This window comes from Odontesthes bonariensis, chromosome 14, assembly GCF_027942865.1.
Source record: "Odontesthes bonariensis isolate fOdoBon6 chromosome 14, fOdoBon6.hap1, whole genome shotgun sequence".
Lineage (NCBI taxonomy): Eukaryota > Metazoa > Chordata > Actinopteri > Atheriniformes > Atherinopsidae > Odontesthes > Odontesthes bonariensis.
This window is the reverse complement of record NC_134519.1, coordinates 8,941,545-8,965,167: the sequence shown is the minus strand read 5'-3', so window position 1 is coordinate 8,965,167 and position 23,623 is coordinate 8,941,545. Positions and strand designations below refer to the sequence as shown.

The following is a 23,623-nucleotide window of genomic DNA, read 5'->3' as shown; positions in this document are numbered from 1 at the left end:
AGTCTGACCACCAGCAAAGAGTGGGCTGTTAGCCCATCAGCATGCCTCTGAGCCGTTCTGTCTCTTTGTCTTGCCGGAAATTTGACAAAAACTTACATTTTTTGTCAGCTGTAAAGGAAACTTTGTGTGAATATTCAATAATGAATCATAAGCTCCACTCCAGACACTCATAAAAGCTCTCTGTCCTCCCACAGGTATGATCTGAGTGAAGATGGCCTGAAGAAGCCGCACAAATCATAAGTCTTTATCACTATCACTAAAATCATAATCATATCACCACACTTCCATCGTATACACTTCCAATTAAGCCCACAGTACATAAGTTTTTTTCTCATCTTCACTTGCTTGTAAATGTAAAAAGAACTTATTGAGGGAAAAAAAGCTTAAGACACTCATTTAATCACATCAGTCGCAAGGCAAACCTCCCCTTTAAGAAGTGAGTGATTGACTAAAGGGAGCATATAGATATAGGCACGTATGTAAGGCGTAATATACTGCTGTGGAAGTCTATAATCCATATTTATAGAAGAAGCTACGACTGTCTTTTTTTCTACTGCAACCGAGTTTCCACAAGTTTGTAAATAATGTAAAGAGATGCTGGACAATACGTCACGTATATTCTACACATGACGGAGAAGCGTGGCGTGTATTGTACACGTGACGGAGGAGCGTGGCGTGTATTCTTCACGTGACAGAGAAGCGTGGCGTATATTGTACACGTGACGGAGAAGCGTGGTGTGTATTGTACACGTGACGGAGAAGCGTGGCGTGTATTGTACACGTGACGGAGAAGCGTGGCGTGTATTCTACACGTGACGGAGGAGTGTGGCGTGTATTGTACACGTGACGGAGAAGCGTGGCGTGTATTCTACACATGACGGAGGAGCGTGGCGTGTATTCTTCACGTGACAGAGAAGCGTGGCGTATATTGTACACGTGACGGAGAAGCGTGGTGTGTATTGTACACGTGACGGAGAAGCGTGGCGTGTATTGTACACATGACGGAGAAGCGTGGCGTGTATTCTACACGTGACGGAGGAGTGTGGCGTGTATTGTACACGTGACGGAGAAGCGTGGCGTGTATTCTACACATGACGGAGGAGTGTGGCGTATATTGTACACGTGACGGAGAAGCATGGTGTGTATTGTACACGTGACGGCGAAGCGTGGTGTGTATTGTACACGTGACGGAGAAGCGTGGCGTGTATTCTACACGTGATGGAGGAGTGTGGCGTGTATTGTACACGTGACGGAGAAGCGTGGCGTGTATTCTACACGTGATGGAGAAGCGTGGCGTGTATTGTACACGTGACGGAGAAGCGTGGCGTGTATTGTACACGTGACGGAGAAGCGTGGTGTGTATTCTACACGTGACGGAGAAGCGTGGCGTGTATTCTACACGTGACGGAGAAGCGTGGCGTGTATTGTTTACGTGACAGAGAAGCGTGGCGTGTATTGTACACGTGACGGAGAAGCGTGGTGTGTATTCTACACGTGACGGAGAAGCGTGGCGTGTATTCTACACGTGACGGAGAAGCGTGGCGTGTATTGTACACGTGACGGAGAAGCGTGGTGTGTATTCTACACGTGACGGAGAAGCGTGGCGTGTATTGTACACGTGACGGAGAAGCGTGGTGTGTATTCTACACGTGACGGAGAAGCGTGGTGTGTATTCTACACGTGACAGAGAAGCGTGGCGTGTAGTCTACACGTGACGGAGAAGCGTGGTGTGTATTCTACACGTGACGGAGAAGCGTGGCGTGTATTCTTCACGTGACGGAGAAGCGTGGTGTGTAGTCTACACGTGACGGAGAAGCGTGGTGTGTATTCTACACGTGACAAAGAAGCGTGGTGTGTATTCTACACGTGACAGAGAAGCGTGGCGTGTAGTCTACACGTGACGGAGAAGCGTGGTGTGTATTCTACACGTGACAGAGAAGCGTGGCGTGTATTCTACACGTGACGGAGAAGCGTGGCGTGTAACTGGCCAAAGGATTGTTTGTAATTTCATTTGATTACTTTTTTTAGTTACATTTTACACGGAGTTTCTGGAGTAATTGCACCAAAGAGACGAGAAGTTTTTTTAATTATTTTGCTCTTGTGGGTTTTGGTGGCGTCGACATGCCGGCTTTAAGCCACCATAATAACACGGGTGTACGAAACAAGTGAAAAGAATTGTGTGCGCACACATTTTGTGTTAAACGTGATGGGATTGTGTTAGTTTGCCAAAGATGTCTGGAACTGTAGAAGCACCTGAAATAAGGCCATCATTCAGTGTTACCTGTTTTTAAACTGACTGCGACTGTTTGCACATCGGCTTTTAGAATTTGTCGAAAATCATGAGTAATCGGCGTGCACATTTGTACCCAAGAAAAAATAAATAACTTTTTTTTTTTTTTTTTAAATAAATGGAAAACAAACATTTTCTATCACCCCTTAAGATAATTTAGGTAGTTCTAGCATCCGTAGGAGGCTTCACGCTGGTGCCTGTTGAATATGAAAGTACTGCACAGAGATGAAACACTTTGCTTCTTCAAGTTATTCCGCCACAACAAACCTTATCCCAGTTTATCAGAGTCCTGCCCCCCCCCTGCAGAGAAATGGACTGATGCATAAAACTAAAGCAGCAACACGTTAAACTTTAGACGTCCTGTGTGTGGATCTTCTTACTTTAGGCCGAGTCGGGCCAGGACAGTCTGAATGCTAAGCTAACTGCTGCTGGCTTTGTGTTTAGCAGGTCTTCTCCTGTTTGACTAGTCAAACATATCCGTGAGCTTTATCGAAAACAAACCGATTGACAATATCACACATTTTCCTCATGTAGCTGAAGCCACCATCTGTAAAACTCCGACGTAAGTCTTAATTTATCCTGTAGAAACAAAACCCTGTAAATGAAAGATAAATATTTTCATGTTTTACCATTAAAATAAAAAAAAGTAAAAACCTTGCTTGGGTGCCTAGCTTTAGACTTTTGCCTCATGTGGTGTTAAAGGACCTTTGAGTGTGGAAGTTTTTCCTCTTTAACACTTTTCCATCGCTCTTCCTATTCAAGCAATTAAAAAAACCTGCTGTAAATGGACCTTTGTGTGTTCCTGCCGGCCAAGGTTACGGTATGAGATCAATCTGTTTTTCCCCACTTTAAGATTTCTGAAAGATGTTTTAATTCCACAGAGTGGCTTTATGAACCGGGGGAAGTTTCCACACAGAACGAGCGCCCGCGGCGGCGTTTTGGGTCATTGTCAGTGGCGCTTCATTCATTCTGAGTCGTTAAAGTTCTGCTTATGTCCACACTCAGTCTTAACTTGTTCTGAAATGTAGTTATTTTTCTTTTTAAAGGTTCAGACTAAATTCAAAATGAACACTTATATATTTGTTTTATGTACACGCACATTAGATAATAAACACTGCTTTTATTCTACAGTCCTTAAAAACCCTGGATGCGTCTGTATGGAACACAGTTAATAACGAGGCAGTTAGAGGAATCTTTGACCTTCTAAACACAACACGAAGGCACCTGCTGCGTCGTGTCTTGCATCATGAAAGTATTTGACGTGTGTGTATGTAAACTGAACTGCATTTTGTGTTGTCATGTGCCATTTTTAATTCGTTTTCCACCTCCCATCATATTTGTCTTAAATTTTGTCTGTAAGCCATCGGATTTGAAAGCTGTGCCTCTGAGGTTAAGATTCGTCCTCTGAAAGGTGTTTTCTCTTCTCCGTCTTCTTAATTTATCTTGTGCCTTACAATTCACGTGACAAATACACACACACACACACACATATATCTATATTTATATATATATATATATATATATGTATATGAATGTCTCCTTAATGTCTTTTAAAATGATTAAAGAGCTTTAGCTGGCTATAGCAGCTGTGAGACTCTGTGCTTTCTGTTCTTTTTACTTTGAAGACCGTGGATGCATCATGCTGTTTGGCATTTAATCACCATAACTTGGCTTTCAGCAGCCTGTATGTTGTGATTAAGTATTTCAGAACATGTGCCTAATGTCTCATATTACATTTCGTAATGATGATGCCACTTGTATTATTGGTATGGAGAATAATCAGGATATTTAAAAGATTTAATATCAGTTGTGTTGATAAAATGGATATAATATTGTAATTTGTCCTTATTCGGGTGTAATTCAATTGAACAAAAATAGTAGCCTGGAATTCCCATGCTGCTTTGCGCGCGATTTCATTCACACTGCAAAGGCAGCCTGGAAACATCCGCCCTTATTTTTGCCTGAGTTAGGGAACCAATCACAGAACGGGGGGACACACACAACGTTACCGTTCGATGCAGCCTTAGAAAGTGTTTTAAGTAGCTTAGAGCGCAAGTTTACTTTTATTTTACATTATTTTCTTCTTCTTCCTCGTCGAATTTCTGTCGCTCTACATACGTCATCTGATATAAGTGATACAATTAGCTATGAATCGCGCGCAAAGCAGCATGGGAAGAACCAGACGCCATTTGATAGACATTCGTAGCGCCCACTAAACGGCTCTAGGCATTCGTAAACCACGCCTCAAATACGAGAAAATGCACACCTAGTTCCCAGACCACCATCTCATCGAGATGTGGACGCGTCAGCCAGGCTACAAAAATAGATGAATTAGCCTGATAGTCAAAAAGTTTTCTATTGATTGTATCATTACTGTGAATGTTTTTTGTTTTTTTTTTAATTTCTCAAATTTAAATTTAACAGTGTGGAGATGGAAAATTGCACACGATACAACAAGTGTAAAAATGATGTTTACAATCAACTATGCAACTCGCTGGTTAAGCGCTTTATTACACTACATTAGCTAATATAAGCCATGCGCTATGATACAAAAACTACCCATAACATACAGAGGAGGGTCTAGAAAGCTGGGATACGCACAATAAACACCATTAAATACTAAAACAAATTAAAAAACTTGCACAGATTACTGATACAATCCGAGGCACAAGTGTTTTACAAGACTTTAGTGATGGCAAATAAACGTGTTCCAGGTCAGGTACGAAAGATACCGACTTTTGTAAAGATCAGATGAAAAAATATTCGTTGTCGAAGCTATTTCCATCACAAAAAAAAAAGATTAATTATTATTTTTAATAGATTTCCTCAAGCTATTAAGAAAATCATTTGGCTTATCATGTCAAACATTTTAGCCGATCGCTGCTGCATGTTGTCTGTTACATTGAACCCAGCGGAAAGGACTCATTAAACTGTCTTTTTGGGGGTTTCGAGCAACGCAATAAATTTATTGACAATAAGAAAAGCAATCAAAAAGGTATAGCAGTTGCTACTGATTTTATTATGTCCACCAACACTCATCAGCCAATCGCAGACCAACAATACTTCCACCAACCAGGAGCTTTCAGCTCCCGTAACTGTGCCACTATGGCTACTATTTTGTGCCAGATAAGAGCATGGAAGAGTGAGACTTTGAGACTCCGATTCAAGCAGTGTTCATAGCTGTCGCCCAGATTCTTAGTGTTTATTCTGCACCAACATTTTCTTATGGTGTCCACCAGGTGGTGACACAAAGCTGAGCCTGTTTATCAAATACATGGTAAGGGAAGAAAAATGTCCTCTGCAACCTTACAGTGCAGTTTGATCAATGCGCCTGGAACCCTTTCAGTGTTGAACTCCTTAGGTGCAGGGAGGGGCATTGAGGCAAGGTTGAGATTCTCTCTCCTTCCCATCAGGAGCGTCGCCGCAGTCGAGCAGTGGATATCCGTAGAAATGTGCTTCCTCCTCCAAGCGACCAATAGTGGGACTGAAAATACAGACGCACAGATGTAGTCAGAGGACATAAACGTTTTTATTCATAAGAAAGTTTTGTTTACAACTTTGTTGATGGAGGCACTTTGGCTTCACTCCTCAGTGTCAGATGAACAATAACTCTTCTATTTACACGGTAATTTGGATCATTAAAGGGATAGTTCGCCTCTTTTGACATGAAGCTGTATGACATCCCATATTAGCAATATTATTTATGAACATTTTCTTACCCCCTGCTGCGTCCTGTGAGCCGAGTTACGGCCTCCACAAAGGTAGTCCGGCTAGTTGGCTGGGGTTTAAAAAATAAAGCGTTTTGCTTCTCAAAACAATATGTGTTCAAAAGAGTAATACATTTGCATCACAAAATCGTTCTCCAGGAAAAGTCAGACCTCACAATCGCTTGGCACTATTTTCTGTCCCTTTGTATCACTGCCTGCTGTGTAGACCGAGCAGTAAACACCGTAACAGGCTGTCGGCAGGCGGCAGCACGCAGTGATATGAAGGGAGAGAAAATAGCGGCAAGCGATTGTGAGGTCTGACTTTTTCCTGGAGAACGATTTTGTGATGCAAATGTATTACTCTTTTGAACGCATATTGTTTTGAGAAGCAAAACGCTTTATTTTTTAAACCACAGCCAACTAGCCGGACTACCTTCATCAACACCAAAACAAGGCTGGAACTCGGCTCACAGGACGCAGCAGGGGGTAAGAACATGTTCATAAATGATATTGCTAATATGGGCTGTCATACAGCTTCATGTCAAAAGAGGCGAACTGTCCCTTTAAAGGATGCTGAATCAATAATGATATTATATGAATAAATAGGTGCGTGTACGGTTATTTTAACATGTCAATACCGAGAAGAGTGAGAGGCAAGATGGCGCTAACGTTCTAGAATAACATGGCGTGACGTATCTTCACGCCCAAGAGAACAAAGATGAATATATATCATAAATTATAATACCATGTTTATTACCAATGCTGCCTGGTCAGATATAGTTTTGTTTGGCTAAAATGGTTAAATCTAAAGCAGAAAAATTGTCTTAAGCAAGTTGTCTTGTCTTGACTCTTTAGTCTGTCTGCTGCTGGTGTGGTGTGTAAACGGCAAACTGACCTGTATTCACTGTAATCAGGTTTGCAGTTTCTTATCCTGGAGCGTTTGGAGCCTGCTCCACACAGCGGTCTACAATTGCCCCACTCCCCCCAGCCGTCCCAGTTGCCCTTTACTGCAAAATAAAGAAGATATGAATGGTCGGTAAAACTGCTACAAAATGCTTTCTCAGCCTCATTTGAGACGCGCTAACACTTTAAAATAAAATAAAAATTTCCAAAAAGCAAAACACATAATTAATCTTGGAACATTTTCATCATCAAAAGTTAATTTTAGTCACAAACTGTGAATTAAAAGTTGTTTAAAGGCTTTAAAGGGTACAATCTGACCTGCGCCTCAGCTGTAGATCCCCGCATCAGATCTACAGCTGAAAGAGGCGAACTATCCCTTTAACAAGCAGCATTGCTTTACTTTTTACACTCTCGAACAAATTGTTTCAATGGCAACAAACTGGACTCAAACTCTCTCTAAATCCAAGTTCATTTTCTTAAGGATACCCACTGTAACAGCCTTCCACATAGTAGCAGACTTGTGATTGCAACAGCTCGTCTCCACTGCAGATGGACCCCCCGTGATCTTGGTACAGACACGTGCGCTCTCGTGTCTGGCTCCCGCCTATCTGCTTGCATTTGATATTAGTGGGGCGAAACGGGTATGCACAGACGGTCCATTTCGTCCACTCTGACCACACACCGTTCACTGCAAACACACAGAAGTCACAGCTGAAAATGGGACTCTAGAAAATTCCTCCCAATAATTATTATTAATTTTTTTTTTTTTGACTTTATTAACAATTATATACGTAACAAAACTGTTTAGCCAGAGGAAGAAGAAAAAAATAAAAATAAAATATATATAAAAGTATAAATGTACAAAGAAACGTATAGAAACATCATGCATGAAAAATGCATCACTGTAGAGAAAAACATTATTTAAATAAAACTTTTTCCAAAATAAAGTTTGTTTTTAAAGCCTTAGGCTGTTACAGAGACTCGGACACTCGGAAGCCTTGTTTACCTGGACAGTGAACTTTGGTCGAGCAGATTTTTGTTTGATCTCCGTTTCCGGGACACGGCGTGCCGCCATGTTTTGGGGCGGGGCTGTCACATTTCCTGGATGACGTCTGGAGGCCCACCCCACAGGTAACAGGACAGGAAGAGTAGGGCGACCAAACCCCCCAAACTCCATTCACTGATACAGACGGAAAGAAGCAATTCTGAATCCAGAAATTCTGGAGTCCTTTTCTTCCTGCTGTATCTTTGCATGAGTGCATGCGTACCTTGACAGTAAGGCAGGAATTCACAGTTCCCCACGTCGTTGGCCTGACCCGGGCAAGCTTGGCCAGGCGGGCTGGATGAAGGGGCGGGGTTAGAACAGGAGCGGTGGCGAGTCCTCGTGGGAAGTTTTTGGCCTTCTGAGATACAGGAGGCTGAGCAGTCGCCCCAGTTGGACCAGCCGCTCCAAAATCCATGGACTGGCAAAGACCAAGAGAGGTTTCCATCACTGTCTGCGTCTGTGTGTCTTTGAGTCTTTGAGTCTTTGAGTCTTTGAGTCTTTGCCTTTGCCTTTGTGTTTGTGTTTATGTGTCTTATGTGTCTTTGTGTGTCTTTATGTTTGTGTTTGTGCTTATGTGTCTTTGTGTTTGTGTTTGTGTTTATGTATCTTTGTGTTTATGTGTCTTTGAGTCTTTGTGTATCTTTGTGTTTGTGTTTATGTGTCTTTGTGTTTGTGTCTTTGTGTGTCTTTATGTTTGTGTTTGTGTGTCTTTATGTTTGTGTTTGTGTTTATCGTGTCTTTGTGTTTGTGTTTACGTGTCTTTGTGTTTGTGTTTATGTGTCTTTGTGTTTGTGTTTATGTGTCTTTGTGTGTCTTTATGTTTGTGTTTGTGTTTATGTGTCTTTGTGTTTGTGTTTACGTGTCTTTGTGTTTATGTGTCTTTGTCTTTGTGTTTATGTGTTTTTATGTTTGTGTTTGTGTTTATGTGTCTTTGTGTTTATGTTTCTTTGTGTCTTTGAGTATTTGAGTCTTTGCCTTTGTGTTTATGTGTCTTTGTCTGTCTTTGTGTTTATGTGTCTTTGTCTGTCTTTGTGTTTATGTGTCTTTGTCTTTTTGTTTATGTTTATGTGTCTTTGTCTTTGTGTTTATGTGTTTTTATGTTTGTGTTTATGTGTCTTTGTGTATTTGAGTCTTTGCCTTTGTGTTTGTGTTTATGTGTCTTTGAGTGTGTTTATTTGTCTTTATGTGTGTTTGTGTTTATGTGTCTTTGAGTGTGTTTATTTGTCTTTATGTGTGTTTGTGTTTATGTGTCTTTGAGTGTGTTTATGTGTCTTTATGTTTGTGTTTATGTCTTTGAGTCTTTGCCTTTGTGTTTGTGTTTATGTGTCTTTGTGTGTTTGTGTTTGTGTTTATGTGTCTTTATGTGTGTTTGTGTTTATGTGTCTTTGAGTGTGTTTATGTGTGTTTGTGTTTATGTGTCTTTGAGTGTGTTTATGTGTGTTTGTGTTTATGTGTCTTTGAGTGTGTTTATGTGTCTTTGTGTATCTTTGTGTTTGAGTTTATGTGTCTTTGTGTGTTTGTGTTTATGTGTGTTTATGTGTCTTTGAGTGTGTTTATGTGTCTTTGTGTGTTTGCGTTTGTGTTTATGTGTCTTTGAGTGTGTTTATGTGTGTTTGTGTTTATGTGTCTTTGAGTGTGTTTATGTGTGTTTGTGTTTATGTGTCTTTGAGTGTGTTTTCTTACCAGGACAGGGACTCCGACAGACTCTGCTCTGAGTGCTTGGCCCCTCACAGATTTTGCCGCCATATTTAGGTTCGGGGTTGTTACACTTCCTGTTTGACAGCTGCAGCCCCTCCCCACAGGAGACGGAGCACAGCTCATGTGGAGACCACGCCCCCCATTGGCCATCCACTGCAGAAACAGCCGGTCATAAACACTCATTTCACCTGTAACCATTTCAGCTACTTTCACAGGTCTCTCCCCTCACCTGGACAGTTTGGGAGCTCGCTGCAGTCCTGCCTCTGGGAGCTGTCTCCTGGGCAACTGTTCCCATGTGGGGTGGTGTCGGTGGAGGGGGCGGGGTTAGAACAGGTACGCTGTCGAGTTCGTGAGGGCATGATGGCGTCACCACGTTGGTCATCAATGCATTCACCAGAGCACCGAGACCAACCAAGCCAACTGGACCAAGTGCCATGGACTGTGGAGACAGACGGGTGGAGACGGATGGGTGGAGACAGACGGGTGGAGACAGACGGGTGCAGACAGACGGATGGAGACAGACGGGTGGAGACAGACGGGTGGAGACAGACGGGTGGAGACAAACGGGTGGAGACAGACGGGTGGAGACAGACGGGTGGAGACAGACGGGTGGAGAATAACTGCTTTAGAAGCTGAAACGTTTCCGTTTTTTGTTTAAACATAAAGAACAGCAGGATTCGCAGCACCACCTTAATCAACCAACTGAGCATCGACCTCCGTCCATCATCCACACCGGTCTGACCTCAGATCAACACACTGTCCTTATTCAGGGTCCATTCATGACCAGGTTAACTGCACTTAACACTTAACACTCTGAACTTGAATTATTTACTTATTTACTCGTTTTTATGATGATGAAACTTATTTCCCTTACTGAAAATACTCAAAAACTTGCCTGAATGTATAAAAATCCACCAACTTCATCATGTGGGCTAAAAAGCGGGTTTACCTGGACATTGGTTTTTGGAGTCACATTTCTCCGTCTCCTCGGAGGGAGCGCTGCAGGCCAAACGACACTCAGGAGGACCGGAGCAGACTCTCTTCCTGTTTCTCACTCCGACGCCTCCACAGGTGACCGAGCATGGAGACCAAGGGAGCCAGGCGTACCACTCCTTATCTACACACACACACACACACAGGTGGATTTTTACCACTTTTTGTTACGCCTTTGATGTTTCTTATCCCGAGTGTGTGTTAGGGCTGCACCGATACACTAATCTCACGATACGATACACGATATTCACCAACGATTCGATACGAATTGATTTGATTCACTTACATAATTTTCAATTAAAAAAAAAAAGGGACGGTGTGATTTGACATGAATCGTCACTGATTGGACTGGTGGTCCGACCTTTGAACCGGAAGGACGACACAGCCAGACAATAGAAACCTTTTTATGAACTAATTTATCACTGTTTTGCATAATGTCGTCATGGTAACATTGGATTTAACAGCTACGTTTGACACAGTAGATCACAGGACTCTGCTGTCACGCCTGGAACAGTACGTTGGTGTCAAGGGTGCTGCCCTCATGCTGCCCCAGTCCTACCTGACTCACAGGAGCTTCTCAGTTCATTTGGGAGATTTCTCTTCGAGTGTGACCCCTCTAACTTCCGGGGTGCCTCAAGGATCTATCTTTGGCCCTTTATTATTCTCATTGTACATGTGTCCCCTTGGATCAATTCTCCGCAAACATAATGTGTCTTTTCATTGCTACGCTGATGATGTTCAGATTTATCTCCCCTTACAAATGAACTGTAAAAACTCTGTTCAAACTCTACTCGCCTGTATAACCGACATCAAGACTTGGATGAGCCTCAGCTTCCTAAACCTAAATGACAGAAAGACAGAAGTCACATTGTTTGGGTGCCATGGACTTTACAGTGACTGTGTTGATGCTCCGCCCCCTTCCCTTGGTTAAAAAAACTGCTCCGTCATAAAGAGCCTCGGTGTCACTCTTGACAGTGATTTTAAATTTGACAGGCAAGTTGGATCTGTGGTCAAAAGTGCGACTTCTGGCCAGGGTAAAACCTCACCTCTCTCCTAGTGACCTGGAGAAGGGGATTCATGCTTTTATTTTTTCCAGACTGGATCATTGCAACACGTTGCACGTAGGTTTAGACCAGCGCTCTCTGCGACGCCTGCAGCTTGTGCAAAATGCTGCTGCTCGGCTTTTAACAGGTACAAAGAGACGGGATCATATGACCCCAGCTCTGGCCTCTCTGCACTTTCTTCCTGTCCGCTTCAGAATCGATTTTAAGATCCTGATGTTTGTTTTTAAAATTTTGAACGCTCTGGCCCCCCTGAGTATTTAGCTGAATGTTCACAGAACAATCAGAGCTCTGAGGTTGGCAAACAAACTTTACCTGGATGTGCCTAAATGCAGGCGAAAAACTAAATGCCATCGAGCTGTTGCAGTGGTTGCCCGTAAACCTTGGAATGGGTTACCATGGTTACCGCTGCATATTCGTTCATCAGAAACTCTCGAAATTTTTAAAACATCTCTTAAAACCCACCTTTTCTCCCCGGCTTTGGGACCTGGGAGAAACAAATGTTGTCTGTGTGTGTAAATAGTTTTTATCTTTTGCTGAATTTCTTTGTTAAATGTATCTGTTGGATTTTATTGTTATTTATTTATGTAAAGCACTTTGGTCAAACCAGGTTGTTGTAAGGTATAGCACCTTAGGCTAAATAAACATGACCTTGACCTTGAATTTGACCCCCCCCCCCCAGCATTGTATTGTATTATATTAATGTTCTGCGTTTTTTCAATAAAGTTTGCTTTAAAAAAAAAAAAATTTAAAAATCGATACCCGCGGCTGAAAAATCGATACTTTACTGGGAAACAAAATATGGATATATATATATATATATATATATATATATATATATATATATATAGCAGTATCCATAAAATGGCTCAGCCCTCGTGTGTGTGTACCTTCGCAGCAGGTTCCAACGCAGGGTTCCATCCTCAGCTTATCTCCAGGCTCGTGACACGTCGGTTGGCCAGTGCCAAAACACGTCCTGGTTTTCTGCCTCACTCCGTCTCCACACAGGGTGTTACACAGCGACCAGGACGACCACGGAGACCACACCGGTGGACTGAAGACACAAACACACTCAGAGGGGGCTTGATGATGAGACAACTTATAGCATCTTAACTAGGACTGGGCAAGTTAACTCGTTATTATCGCGTTAACTTGTTAATTATTTTTAACGCCGATAAATATTTTATAGTGCATTGACGCAGTTTTCATTATTTATTTTATTATTGTAAAAGTCTGTTGCTCACAGGCTTTTATTTTGTAAAAGTCTGTTGGTGTCTGCTGCGGAACCGGAAAAGAAAGTAATCGGCGGATCCACCAAACATGGAGAAGGGTACGGAACTTTTACTCGGCCATTTTCATTTTAAAGTCCTTCCAGACGGCGGAGTCGACAGAACCAAAGTCATCTGTAAACACTGCCAAGTTGAATTGTCTTCTCAGCGTAGTAGTTCCATTCTAAAATATCACTTAAAGGCAAAACACACAACTGATAGCAGCAAGTCATTCAAGGAAACAGACAGTGGAGCGAGGCTTCTACATAAAAACTACAGAAAGATGCTGATGTTAAAAGTGTGTTTGCACAACAAATGTTATGGCACTTTCATTCATATGGCAGCACATTTAAAATAAAACTAAATACTAAAAGCTATACACTACTTTGGAATTCATTTTTGGATTTTGCGTACAAATGCGATTAATCGTGATTAATCAGGGAAATCTCGTGATTAATTAGATTAAAATTTTTAATCTTTGCCCAGCCCTAATCTTAACATCTTGTGTGAGTGTGTGTGAGTGTGAGAGAGACTGACCCACACGACCGACACTCTCCATCTGTTGCCAGGTAACCATAGTGCGGGTTCTGACAGCAGTCTTCCTCAGGCACCTCACCGATCTCTGCATCACACTCACCTGATGCCGTGTTGAAGTGAGCGAAACACCGCACACACTCTGCACACACACACACACACACAGAAATGTAAACAGAATACTGGCAAAGAAACAGCAGAACTTGAGTCATGATTTCTCCCTTCGTTTTCCTTTAGTTTTAGACGCTGATTCGGACGTTTCTGCTCTGTGGACACATGTTTTGTGGCCCTCGCTTTGGAACAGGACTTCAGTTATTTGAGGGTGACTGATATCTGTCAGCCAGGGTTTTCAGAAAAACAAAATCACTAACGTGTGTTTGTGTGTATTCCAGGATTTCAACACGGGGGAAAGTCTGTTCAAGCTTCCACTAAGAAGTTGCACAATTTTCAGGCAGACTTCCAAACCAGCAAACATGAATGTGAGCCGGTTTGTTTTATGGAAGCTGTCGCAGGAACTAAGTCTTCTGCTCCTGTAAATCTACTATATATTTGAATCTGGGGGTAAATAAAATCTGGTCTGGTTCACACCAAACATTCTGAAATACTGACTTAAAGGGATAGTTCGCCCCTTTTGACATGAAGCTGTATGACATCCCATACTAGCAATATTATTTATGAACATTTTCTTACCCCCTGCTGCGTCCTGTGAGCAGAGTTCCACGGTTTGCACGGTCTACACAGCAGGCAGTGATACGAAGGGAGAGAAAATAGCGCCAAGCGATTGTGAGGTCTGACTTTTTTCTGGATGAATGATTTTGCGATGCAAATGTATTACTCTTTTGAACGTATATTGTTTTGAGAAGCAAAACACTTTATTGACAAATGCTCCGCATAAATATACAGGAATAGGAGTTTTTGCAAATGACCTTAGTGATCATTGTGCTGTTGGCACAGTTAGAAATCTCAAGTTACGTAAACCTAAACCACGTATCTTAACCATAAGAGATTTAAAACGCTTAAACGATCAAGCTTTTGTTCATGACTTGCAATTTTTTAACTGGAATAGAATCTCTCTTTTTGACAATGTTGACCTTGCCTGGCAGTATTTCTATGAAGAGTTTTTAAGACTAATAAATAAACATGCTCCCATACGTAAAATCAGGGTGAAGGGACAAAATAATCCATGGTTTTCCCCAGATATTTGGGCACTCCTTAAACAAAGAAATGCAGCTTGGGCTACAGCAAGGAAATACAATACTGAGGAGAGCTGGCTCTGTTTCAGGAAATTGCGGAATAGGTGTACATCATTTTTTAAGAAAGCAAAGTTAAACTATTTTCTTGCAGAAATGACAAAAAATTTAAATGATCCAAAGAAATTTTGGAAAACAGTGAAATTGGCTACTGAACAAGCGCCTCAGAGTGATTTTCCAAATTTTGTTTGGAACAAAAGTAAAATGGTGTCTGATAAATTAGCAATTTTAAATTATTTTAATGATCATTTTATCTCTGTTGGTTCTCTATTCGATGATTTAAATTCATCTGGTGTGAATATAAATACTGATGAACAGTTTTTGAAAAATCATTGTAATGTCACCACTTTCGATTTTTCCCCTATTTGTGCAGCCGAGGTTCTCAGAGAATTGAAAAATTTAGACATAAAGAAATCAGCAGGGCCAGACAATCTGGATCCTTTTTTTCTAAAATTAGCTGCTGAATTTATAGCGGAGCCATTGTCTCATATTTATAATTTAAGTCTAAACTCAAATAAAATCCCTAATGTCTGGAAATCAGCATTTGTTGTGCCTCTATTTAAAGGTGGAGAATCATCACAGGCAAACAATTACAGACCAATTTCTAAACTGTGTATCCTTGCTAAAATTCTTGAGAAATTAGTTGCAGATCAATTAAAGACTTTTTTAGATTGCAATTGTGTTTTACAAACTGCACAATCTGGATTTCGGAAAAAACATAGTACTGTTACTGCCACTTTAAAGGTTATAAATGACTTAATTCAGGCTCTTGATAACAAAAAGCATTGCGTCGCTCTATTTATTGATTTATCAAAGGCATTTGACACAGTAAATCACACGCTTTTAATTGATATTTTACATAAAATCGGGCTCTCACATCAAGCTATCATGTGGGTTGCTGATTACCTTTCAAATAGAACCCAGAAAGTTCAACTGGGCGGCTTCAATTCTTCTATTTGTACAATTTTAAATGGTGTCCCACAGGGCTCAGTTCTTGGGCCACTTTTATTGTCTATTTATATAAATAACTTGTGTGAAAATCTGTCAAATGCTTTTTATCATTTTTATGCCGACGTCTTGGTAATTTACTGCTATGCTACATCACTGGCACAGGCAATTCAGTATTTGCAGTCTGCATTTAATGTAGTTCAAACCCGCTTACAAACGCTGAAGTTGGTCCTGAATGTGGAAAAAACTAAAGCAATGTTTTTTTCACATTCTAAAAAAATAACAGATGTTGCCCCATTGCTCACCACTACAGCAGGAACACAAATTGAGTTTGTCAGTAATTATAAATATCTTGGCTTTATTCTAGATAAAGAGCTTTCTTTTAAAAGTCATATAGCAAATTTGTGTCGTACACTGAAGATGAAGATTGGGTTTTATTACCGAAATGGGTCCTGTTTTTCTCTTAAAGCTAGAAGTAAATTGGTAGCTGCAACATTTCTGCCGCTCCTGGACTACGGCGATGTTTTATATATGAATGCTTCGACCAAATGTCTTCAATCATTAAATACTGTTTATCATTGTGCTTTAAGATTTGTAACCGGTTGTAGACGTCTCACACATCATTGTGATTTGTATGCTAAAGCTGAATGGCCTCCTCTAAGTGTACGGAGAAACAATCATTTGTTGATCCTGATTTATAAATCTCTGCTTGGCTTGGCACCAGCATACTTACACTCTCTTTTAACTAGATCTGTTAATTCCCATTCTTTACGTTCCAATAACATCTTTCGTTTGCATGTTCCACGCTTCCGAACTGAGAAAGGGAAGCAAGCTTTCAGTGTGATGGCTCCCACTGTCTGGAATCAGCTACAGTCTGAAATCAAGATGACTGAATGGATTTCACTCGATTTATTTCGAGCGATTCTAAAAAACAGGCAACGAGATTCTTTTAAACAGTGTCATTGTTTTTAAATTGTTTTATACTGTTTTATCTCTGTGTATATGTATGTATTAATTTTAATTTTTGTAACCAGGTTGATATGTCCTGCAGATTACTGCCCAGGTCCCCCTTGAAAATGAGATTTCGATCTCAATGGGGTTCACCTGGTTAAATAAAGAGAAAGAAATTTTTGTGGCCCCAGCCAACTAGCCGGACTACCTTCATCAACACCAAAACGAGGCTGGAACTCGGCTCACAGTACGCAGCAGGGGGTAAGAACATGTTCATAAATGATGTTGCTGTATGGGATGTCATACAGCTTCATGTCAAAAGAGGCGAACTATCCCTTTAAGAGAAAACCTCAAGGTCTATTGCAATGCCTACATTTGTTGTATAAATTGTATATAAAGAGGATAATTTGCCCGCATTGAACTACAGTAATTTAAGTAGTTTTTTATGACATTATTACACTCTCATAATTTCCATGGAAAAATCCATAAGATTCAGATTCACTCGGGGAAATATCCGACTTCCGTGACCTTTTTAAGCTTTGAATGATGTTTCTGTAAATCATGCCCAAAGTGGGCTGGCTTTTCTCACTTGTTTTTAGGTAATCATAAATAAATTCGCACCAAAAGTCATACCACCATTTCCGAATGAACCATTTCTGCAACTTTAATTTTTTAAAGCTTTTAGACAAGTTATGAGAATAGAAATAAGTGCCATAATGCTTCTGCTCATTCTTTTCAGCTAACAGCTCTCTGGGAATCAGTTTTGTCTCTTAAACTGTGTTATCTTTGGCAGTTTTTTTTTTTTAAATAAATGTTAACAAATGATGTCTCTTTGTGACCTGCCGGGAGTAACAAAGAGATGGAAGACACAATTCAAAGTTTTCAGATATGAGACTGGCCTGAAAATGAGTGAAAAAGCAGCCGGTGTCCAAAGAAAAACTGGAAAAAAACCTAGAAAACTATTGAAAAAAACAAAAAACGAGGGGTTTATTTACGGAGCTAACATCTGCTCAGCATATTTTATGGTTTCGTAAAGAAGCTGAATGTTAAAACTGACCTGAGCGCTCCACAGACACCAGCAGGGGAACCAGAACCAGCAGAACTGTCAGAGTATCCATTCTCCTGCTGCTGCAGGTCAGAGCTGAAGCTACAAACTGAAACCTCACTTTCTCTGTTCTCACTGGCCTCAGATCTGTTTGGATAGCTTATATGTGGAGGCAGCAGCCTTCCATGGAGTGAACTACCAAGGCCGAAGAACTGTGACCCTATTTAAGTTTGGGTGATGTTAATGATCAGTTTTAAGGGGTAAATGCAGTCCAAACGGCTTCCAAAGGTTTATGTGTTTTTGTGAGTAAAAGCAGACTTTCCTGTAAGGTGATCAACCTGAGAGCAAACAACCTTCATATCAATCGAGTCAATAAAACACACAAGTGCTGCCGGGAAGTGTTTTAACCCCGTCAGAGCAGGGTTACAGGATAAAGTGCTTTTCTAAAAGAAGTTTTTATCAAATCAAGATTTTTTTTACATGGAATTTAAACACGAATTTGCATGTAGATCCAAATGGATTGTTAGCATTAAAGAAATAAGCATATTAATATGATATACATCTGTGATCCAGATGTTGGAAAAGTAAAACCGCTTTAGCACAGTTTCAGAAGTATTTTCTTGTTCTGCTTTCACATCTGCATTTTAAATTTGGGGTTAGAGGTCGATTAAAGCCTCGCTTACTTTTCAAAGTTTTCAAGGTTTGAACTCGAAGGATACAAGTTTCCCAGCTGAATGTGGCGCAACGAGCCCAGGTTAACCTCATCACTCACACCACCTGCAGCACAGTTTACACTAAACATCCACAGCTGCGTTCAGTTAAGTTTTCATCATGCCAATTTACAACAAAATGTCAGCTCAATGGTGTTTCTTAATAAAGAGAAAGCAGGTCATTCGCTTTAAGGTTTGAAAAACTCTACGTTTGACACTGTCATAGTGGCACAAACCAGCATGCATGTTCAAAAGCTAGCAATTTTAAATGAATTTTTGGCCCAGACATGATCCACATCTGCAGTTTTCTTACGGCCCACGATCGGCCTTAAATGATGGCGTTGACTGTGTGTTCGTGTAGATTCTCAGTGGTCCAGATTATGATAATCCTAAAATCTTAAATGAAGGCAACTGGGCTTATTTTTTGTTGAAGAAGAAGTGTTTTTCAAGAATTTGTAGTCCAGTAACCCTTCGTAAAGCTCCTGGGATGACATTGACTCCTAAATTCAGCCATATGACCACCAGACATGGCCCCAAATTTGGTTTCCTCTTTGCCTCACGCTGACCAGCGCCTAAGCTGAGGCATACATGTCGGAAGCTGCTCGGTCAGGGCCCAAACATGTCTGCTGTTTGAGTTGGCGGTGCCTTCTGCTTTCATAGCCAACGCAGCGGGCTTCTGACCAACTTTTATCATGTGACGAGTTGGAAATCAGATTGTTAAAACATTGAAAAAGCATCCACTCCTTTGGCATTTTTCCCTATCTCGTTCCCTTACAACCTGGAATTAGGCTGGATTTCTTTGGAGTTTGCATATTTCACCAACACAACATTGCATACACTGCTTCTTATCTTTTTTATTACGAAGGAGACAAAACACTACAGAGTACCTGGGCTCAAATACACCATATAACTGAGTTTTGAGCATATCAAAGGCCTAACACAGGCTGGGCAGAGGAGGGCTGAGAGAAAAAGGAACAATAACAAATCCTTCCCATAGTCCAGCACCACGGACAGCTCCATAGATTCCTCAGCCCGCAGATCAGCTGTTTCCCAACGATGGCCGGGGTCACCGAGTATGATCAAACAAACCTCTGCTCAGAAGTTAGACAGTTAAAAAAATCCATTTATTTTTCCTTCATTCTTTTGAAAACTTTGTTTGTTTCCTTGTTTTCGTGCGTTTATCTTGTCCTCTCCTTCTGCCTCTTCAGTTGCAGAAACTTTAGTTTAGATCTTCTTCTGGTTTTCTGGAGCTTAGAGCAGAATTTCTTGTGTTCTTTATTTTTGTCTTGGAGCTTGTTTTCTTGTGATTCTGTTTAGTTTTATCTCGTTACTCACCTTGTCTTTCATCTGATTGCTACACACCTGCCTCACATTTGTCATTAGTTCTCTCAGCATGTTTCCCCTCCTGTTTTTCTGGATGTTTCATTATGGGATGTTACTCTGACAGCTCTGATTAAGTTCTACTTTTCATTTGGATTTATTTAAGGCGTCTGTGTGCTCAGCATCAAGTGACTTTCCTTAATGAGATAATTAATCGTATTATACCAAAGGTTTTCATTTCTTTTTTAAAAATGTTTTTTATTTCCACGCTGTGCAGTGATTTTGTTTTTGTAAGTTTTTTCGAAGATTAGTCCAGCTTCAAATGTGACGGGATGTATTTTCTTTAGGACTGGGTGAGTTAACTCGTTATTATCGCGTTAACTCATTAATTATTTAAGAAATATTTTATCGCGCATTACCGCAGTTTTTTTTTATTATTTTTTGGGGCTTTTGTGCCTTTAATGGATAGGAAAGTTCCGAGAAACAGGAAGCAGGGGGCAGAGAGAGGGGGAACGACATGCAGCAAATGGCCATCCGATGCAGGACTCAAACCGGGTTTTTATTTTGGCTTTTATTTTGTATAAGTCTGTTGCTCACAGGCTTTTATTTTGTAAAAGTCTGTTGCTGTCTGCTGCGGAACAAGAAAAGAAAGTAATCGGCGGATCCACCAAACCTGGAGAAGGGTACGGAACTTTTACTCGGCCATTTTCCTTTTAAAGTTCTTCCAGACGGCGGAGTCGACAGAACCAAAGTCATCTGTAAACACTGCCAAGTTGAATTGTCTTCTCAGGGTAGTAGTTCCAGTCTAAAATATCACTTAAAGGCAAAACACACAACTGATAGCAGCAAGTCATTCAAGGAAACAGACAGTGGAGCGAGGCTTCTACATAAAAACTACAGAAAGATGCTGATGTTAAAAGTGTGTTTGCACAACAAATGTTATGGCACTTTCATTCATATGGAAGCACATTTAAAATAAAACTAAATGCTAAAAGCTGTACACTACTTTTGGATTTTGCGTACAAATGCAACTAATCGTGATTAATCAGGGAAATCATGTGATTAATTAGATTAAACATTTTAATCGTTACCCAGCCCTAATTTTCCTTAATCATTGCCGACAAATTGCCGGAAAAAAACTTTACAACTTTGCAACTTTACACATAATAACAACCTTCGGGCCATCAGACACTCACTATTCCATAATATTCCCCGTTCAGCTCATATATTCCTGAGGTTTCACAAATGAAATACCTTGTGCATTTTTGCTGGCTGTATCAGTGTTGTTAATTAAAAACTTCTCTGGGATAATGGAGATACAAGTTCTAAGTCAGGGTTCAAGGTTTTATTCCAGCAGCTGAAGGCAGCAGATAGAGCTGTAAATCCATCACATCAGAAACAATAAGAACAAGCTATTCTCCAACAGAGGCTTTAAATAAAGTTAAAAATAATAAATAAATAGAAACGAGATAAAGTTAAAGAGCTCCACTCTGCGGAGCTTGTCCTGTTCTGGCTTTCTTTTGCTTCCCCCTGCTGGAATAGTTTAGCGACTGTAGCCATTTTCAAAAAGCAATCTGCACTATTCCCTCACTGATTTGGGATTAATATACTACCTTCACTGAAAATTCTGCTTTACAGTGTTACCAAACATGCACGTACTTTTATCTATTTTCATGTTGGATATCTATTTTTTGGTCTTTTGCCCTCAAATTTTGCTTTTAGGAAAATGATTGTAAGAGTTATCTGTGCCATTGATTGATAGTTTTATGATATTTTCCTCCTAAATCATCACGGTCATAAAGTACGTCGACTTGCCATATACCATATCATCTTGATGCCTGCCTGAGGACGCTCACCAAATGTTATCAGCCATCTATGTTCAGATCTGGAGACACTGCAGATGTCTGCCATGCAAAGGAAATGGAAGCTTTAAGTGATTGTGCCTCCGAGTGAAACAGAACCAAATACAATAAGTATCAGGTAAACCTTTCAAAGCAAACTTTAAACCACGGTTATAAAAATGTTGGTGTAACAGGTAAATAAATGCAAAAACGTACCAATCTAATAAAGCATTTTTTTTAAAAATCACGATAGAACATAGATTTAACAAATCATCTTTCTTTCATGTTGAATTTGATGGCAGCAACACGTCTCAGAGAATTTGGAACAGGACAACGTTCACCACTGTGGAACATCCCTCCTTCTTTTAATAACCGGTGAGACCGGTTCCTGCCTCACACCAAAGGTTGCAGTGCGCAGTTTGGCATCGTCTTCTGGAAATACGCTCGGCCTTCCCTGAAAATACCATCAGAGATGCAGGCTTTGAACTGAGCGCCCACAACAAGCTGGATGGCTCCTCTCCTCTGAAGGAAATAGCTATGGTGCACTTTTATGCGAGGTTCATGACCTCAGGTTGTAGCTCATAGATACCACAATTGATGTATAAAACAAATTTAAAATGATGTATTTTAGTCTAAACACCAGAGATGGAAAGAGTACTGAAGTACAAGGACTGTTACATTGCTTAAATTGTATTCAATTACAGGCAAAAGTACTAGTGTTAAAAAAATACTTAAGTAAAAGTACTCTAGTACTAGACTACAATTCACACAGGCTCACCAGAACTGGGCAGTGGAAGATTGGAAAAACGCTGCCTGGCCTCGCAGTCGATTTAGTGGCGGAATGGAAAAATGACATTTCCGCTAGTTCCGCTAACGGGTTAAATTAAATTTTGGGTAGATGCAGCTACCGGGTTAATTTGTTTCATTGTGAGACAAAATAACTGAAATGTACACCCTTTTTTTACCCTTTTTACGCAAAATGAGCTTTGCAAGCGCGTAGCGCTAATTGATGAGGAGGTTTACAAGGGATGCTCCAAACAAAGAGGAAGCCGGCATAAACATGTGTATCCATTATCAAAAAGCAATTCATGTTGTGAATTTAGATGTGCTCCAAAAGCTTAAAGAAAATCCTGGTTTCAGCCATGTGTGGTGGTTATGTGGCAGAGTTTAGGCAGACATACACTTTAACTGTCATCCACTTCATCATTTAAAATCAAACGTGGGCCAAACATTCTTCGCTGTGTGGAAAAACAGCAAGTGGTTTATTACAAGCAGGTTTTTGCTGTAGCAATATATCATTTTCTGCCAGGCTGTGTGATTTGTATTGGCAACGTGAACCAAAAGTGTCACGAAAAAGAGCTTCCCACAAAGAGCATCAAACATCTGCAGCTCATCCAGAACGCTGCTGCTGGAGTTTTAACCCGGACTAAGAGATCTGAACACATCACAGCAGCTTTAAAATCTTTACTCTGGCTTCCAGTCAGTCACAGAATAGATTTTAAAAGCCTGCCGATGGTTTACATCTGTGATATGTTCAGAGAATATAAACCCAGCAGAGCTCTTAGATCCAAGGACTCAGGTCAGCTGGTCCAGTCCAGAGTCCAGACTAAACATGGAGAAGCAGCATTTAGCTGTTATGCTGCCAACAAGTGGAACAAACTGCCAGTGGAGATTAAACTTTCACCAAATGGAGACATTTTTAAATCCAGGTTAAAAACATTTCTGTTCTCATGTGTCTATGCATGAAATCTGCGCGATATCTTTGAACTTATCTGGACTGTTGCTTGTTTCTAAATTCATTTAAATGATTTTATTTGTTTCTCTTTATATTCTTTTATATATTTTTAATGCTTCTTCCACTCCCTGCTGCAATGCTTTTATTTTATGTAAAGCTATTTGAATTGTTTTGTACATGAAATGTGCTACAAATAAATTTGATTTTGATTTGAAAAGTAAAGAAAACAAAGTCGAATTAATTCCTTAACAAGAATTTAATTGATCTATTTGGAAGTAGTAAAATACAACAGTGAATTGGCTTTTTGCTTCTTGTTTTTTTTCT

General features: G+C 40.5%; 2 protein-coding genes across 5 annotated transcripts in view; one reads left to right on the top strand and one right to left on the bottom strand.

Annotated features, from left to right (window-relative positions):
- Positions 1-3,889, top strand: part of esyt2a (extended synaptotagmin-like protein 2a) — a 74,565-nt gene extending 70,676 nt beyond the window's left edge. For all 4 annotated transcript variants that reach the window (XM_075482760.1, XM_075482758.1, XM_075482762.1 and 1 more), the window contains one exon: positions 195-3,889. In XM_075482760.1, coding sequence (XP_075338875.1) covers positions 195-240 — 46 coding nt within the window. In that variant the 3' untranslated portion in view covers positions 241-3,889. The remainder of the gene's footprint in view (positions 1-194) is intronic.
- A 1,758-nt stretch (positions 3,890-5,647) lies between these two features.
- Positions 5,648-17,766, bottom strand: LOC142398900 (properdin-like). The gene is made up of 11 exons (XM_075483132.1): positions 17,706-17,766; positions 13,503-13,641; positions 12,588-12,751; positions 10,593-10,760; positions 9,873-10,082; positions 9,629-9,796; positions 8,169-8,363; positions 7,907-8,080; positions 7,391-7,588; positions 6,893-7,004; positions 5,648-5,774 (listed from the first exon to the last, which is right to left on the bottom strand). The coding sequence occupies exons 1-11, from the start codon at positions 17,764-17,766 to the stop codon at positions 5,648-5,650; spliced, it is 1,716 nt and encodes a 571-aa protein (XP_075339247.1).
- Positions 17,767-23,623: the final 5,857 nt, after the last annotated feature.

What these genes read in the sequence shown, in the direction of transcription:
- LOC142398900 (XM_075483132.1), bottom strand. Translation starts at nt 17,766, where the DNA reads ATGGATACTCTGACAGTTCTGCTGGTTCTGGTTCCCCTGCTGGTGTCT. An exon ending in CGTTGGAACCTGCTGCGAAG is followed by an intron (nt 10,761 to 12,587) that starts GTACACACACAC and finishes GTGTGTGTGTAG; the next exon opens with ATAAGGAGTGGTACGCCTGG. An exon ending in CGAGCTCCCAAACTGTCCAG is followed by an intron (nt 9,797 to 9,872) that starts GTGAGGGGAGAG and finishes CTGTTTCTGCAG; the next exon opens with TGGATGGCCAATGGGGGGCG.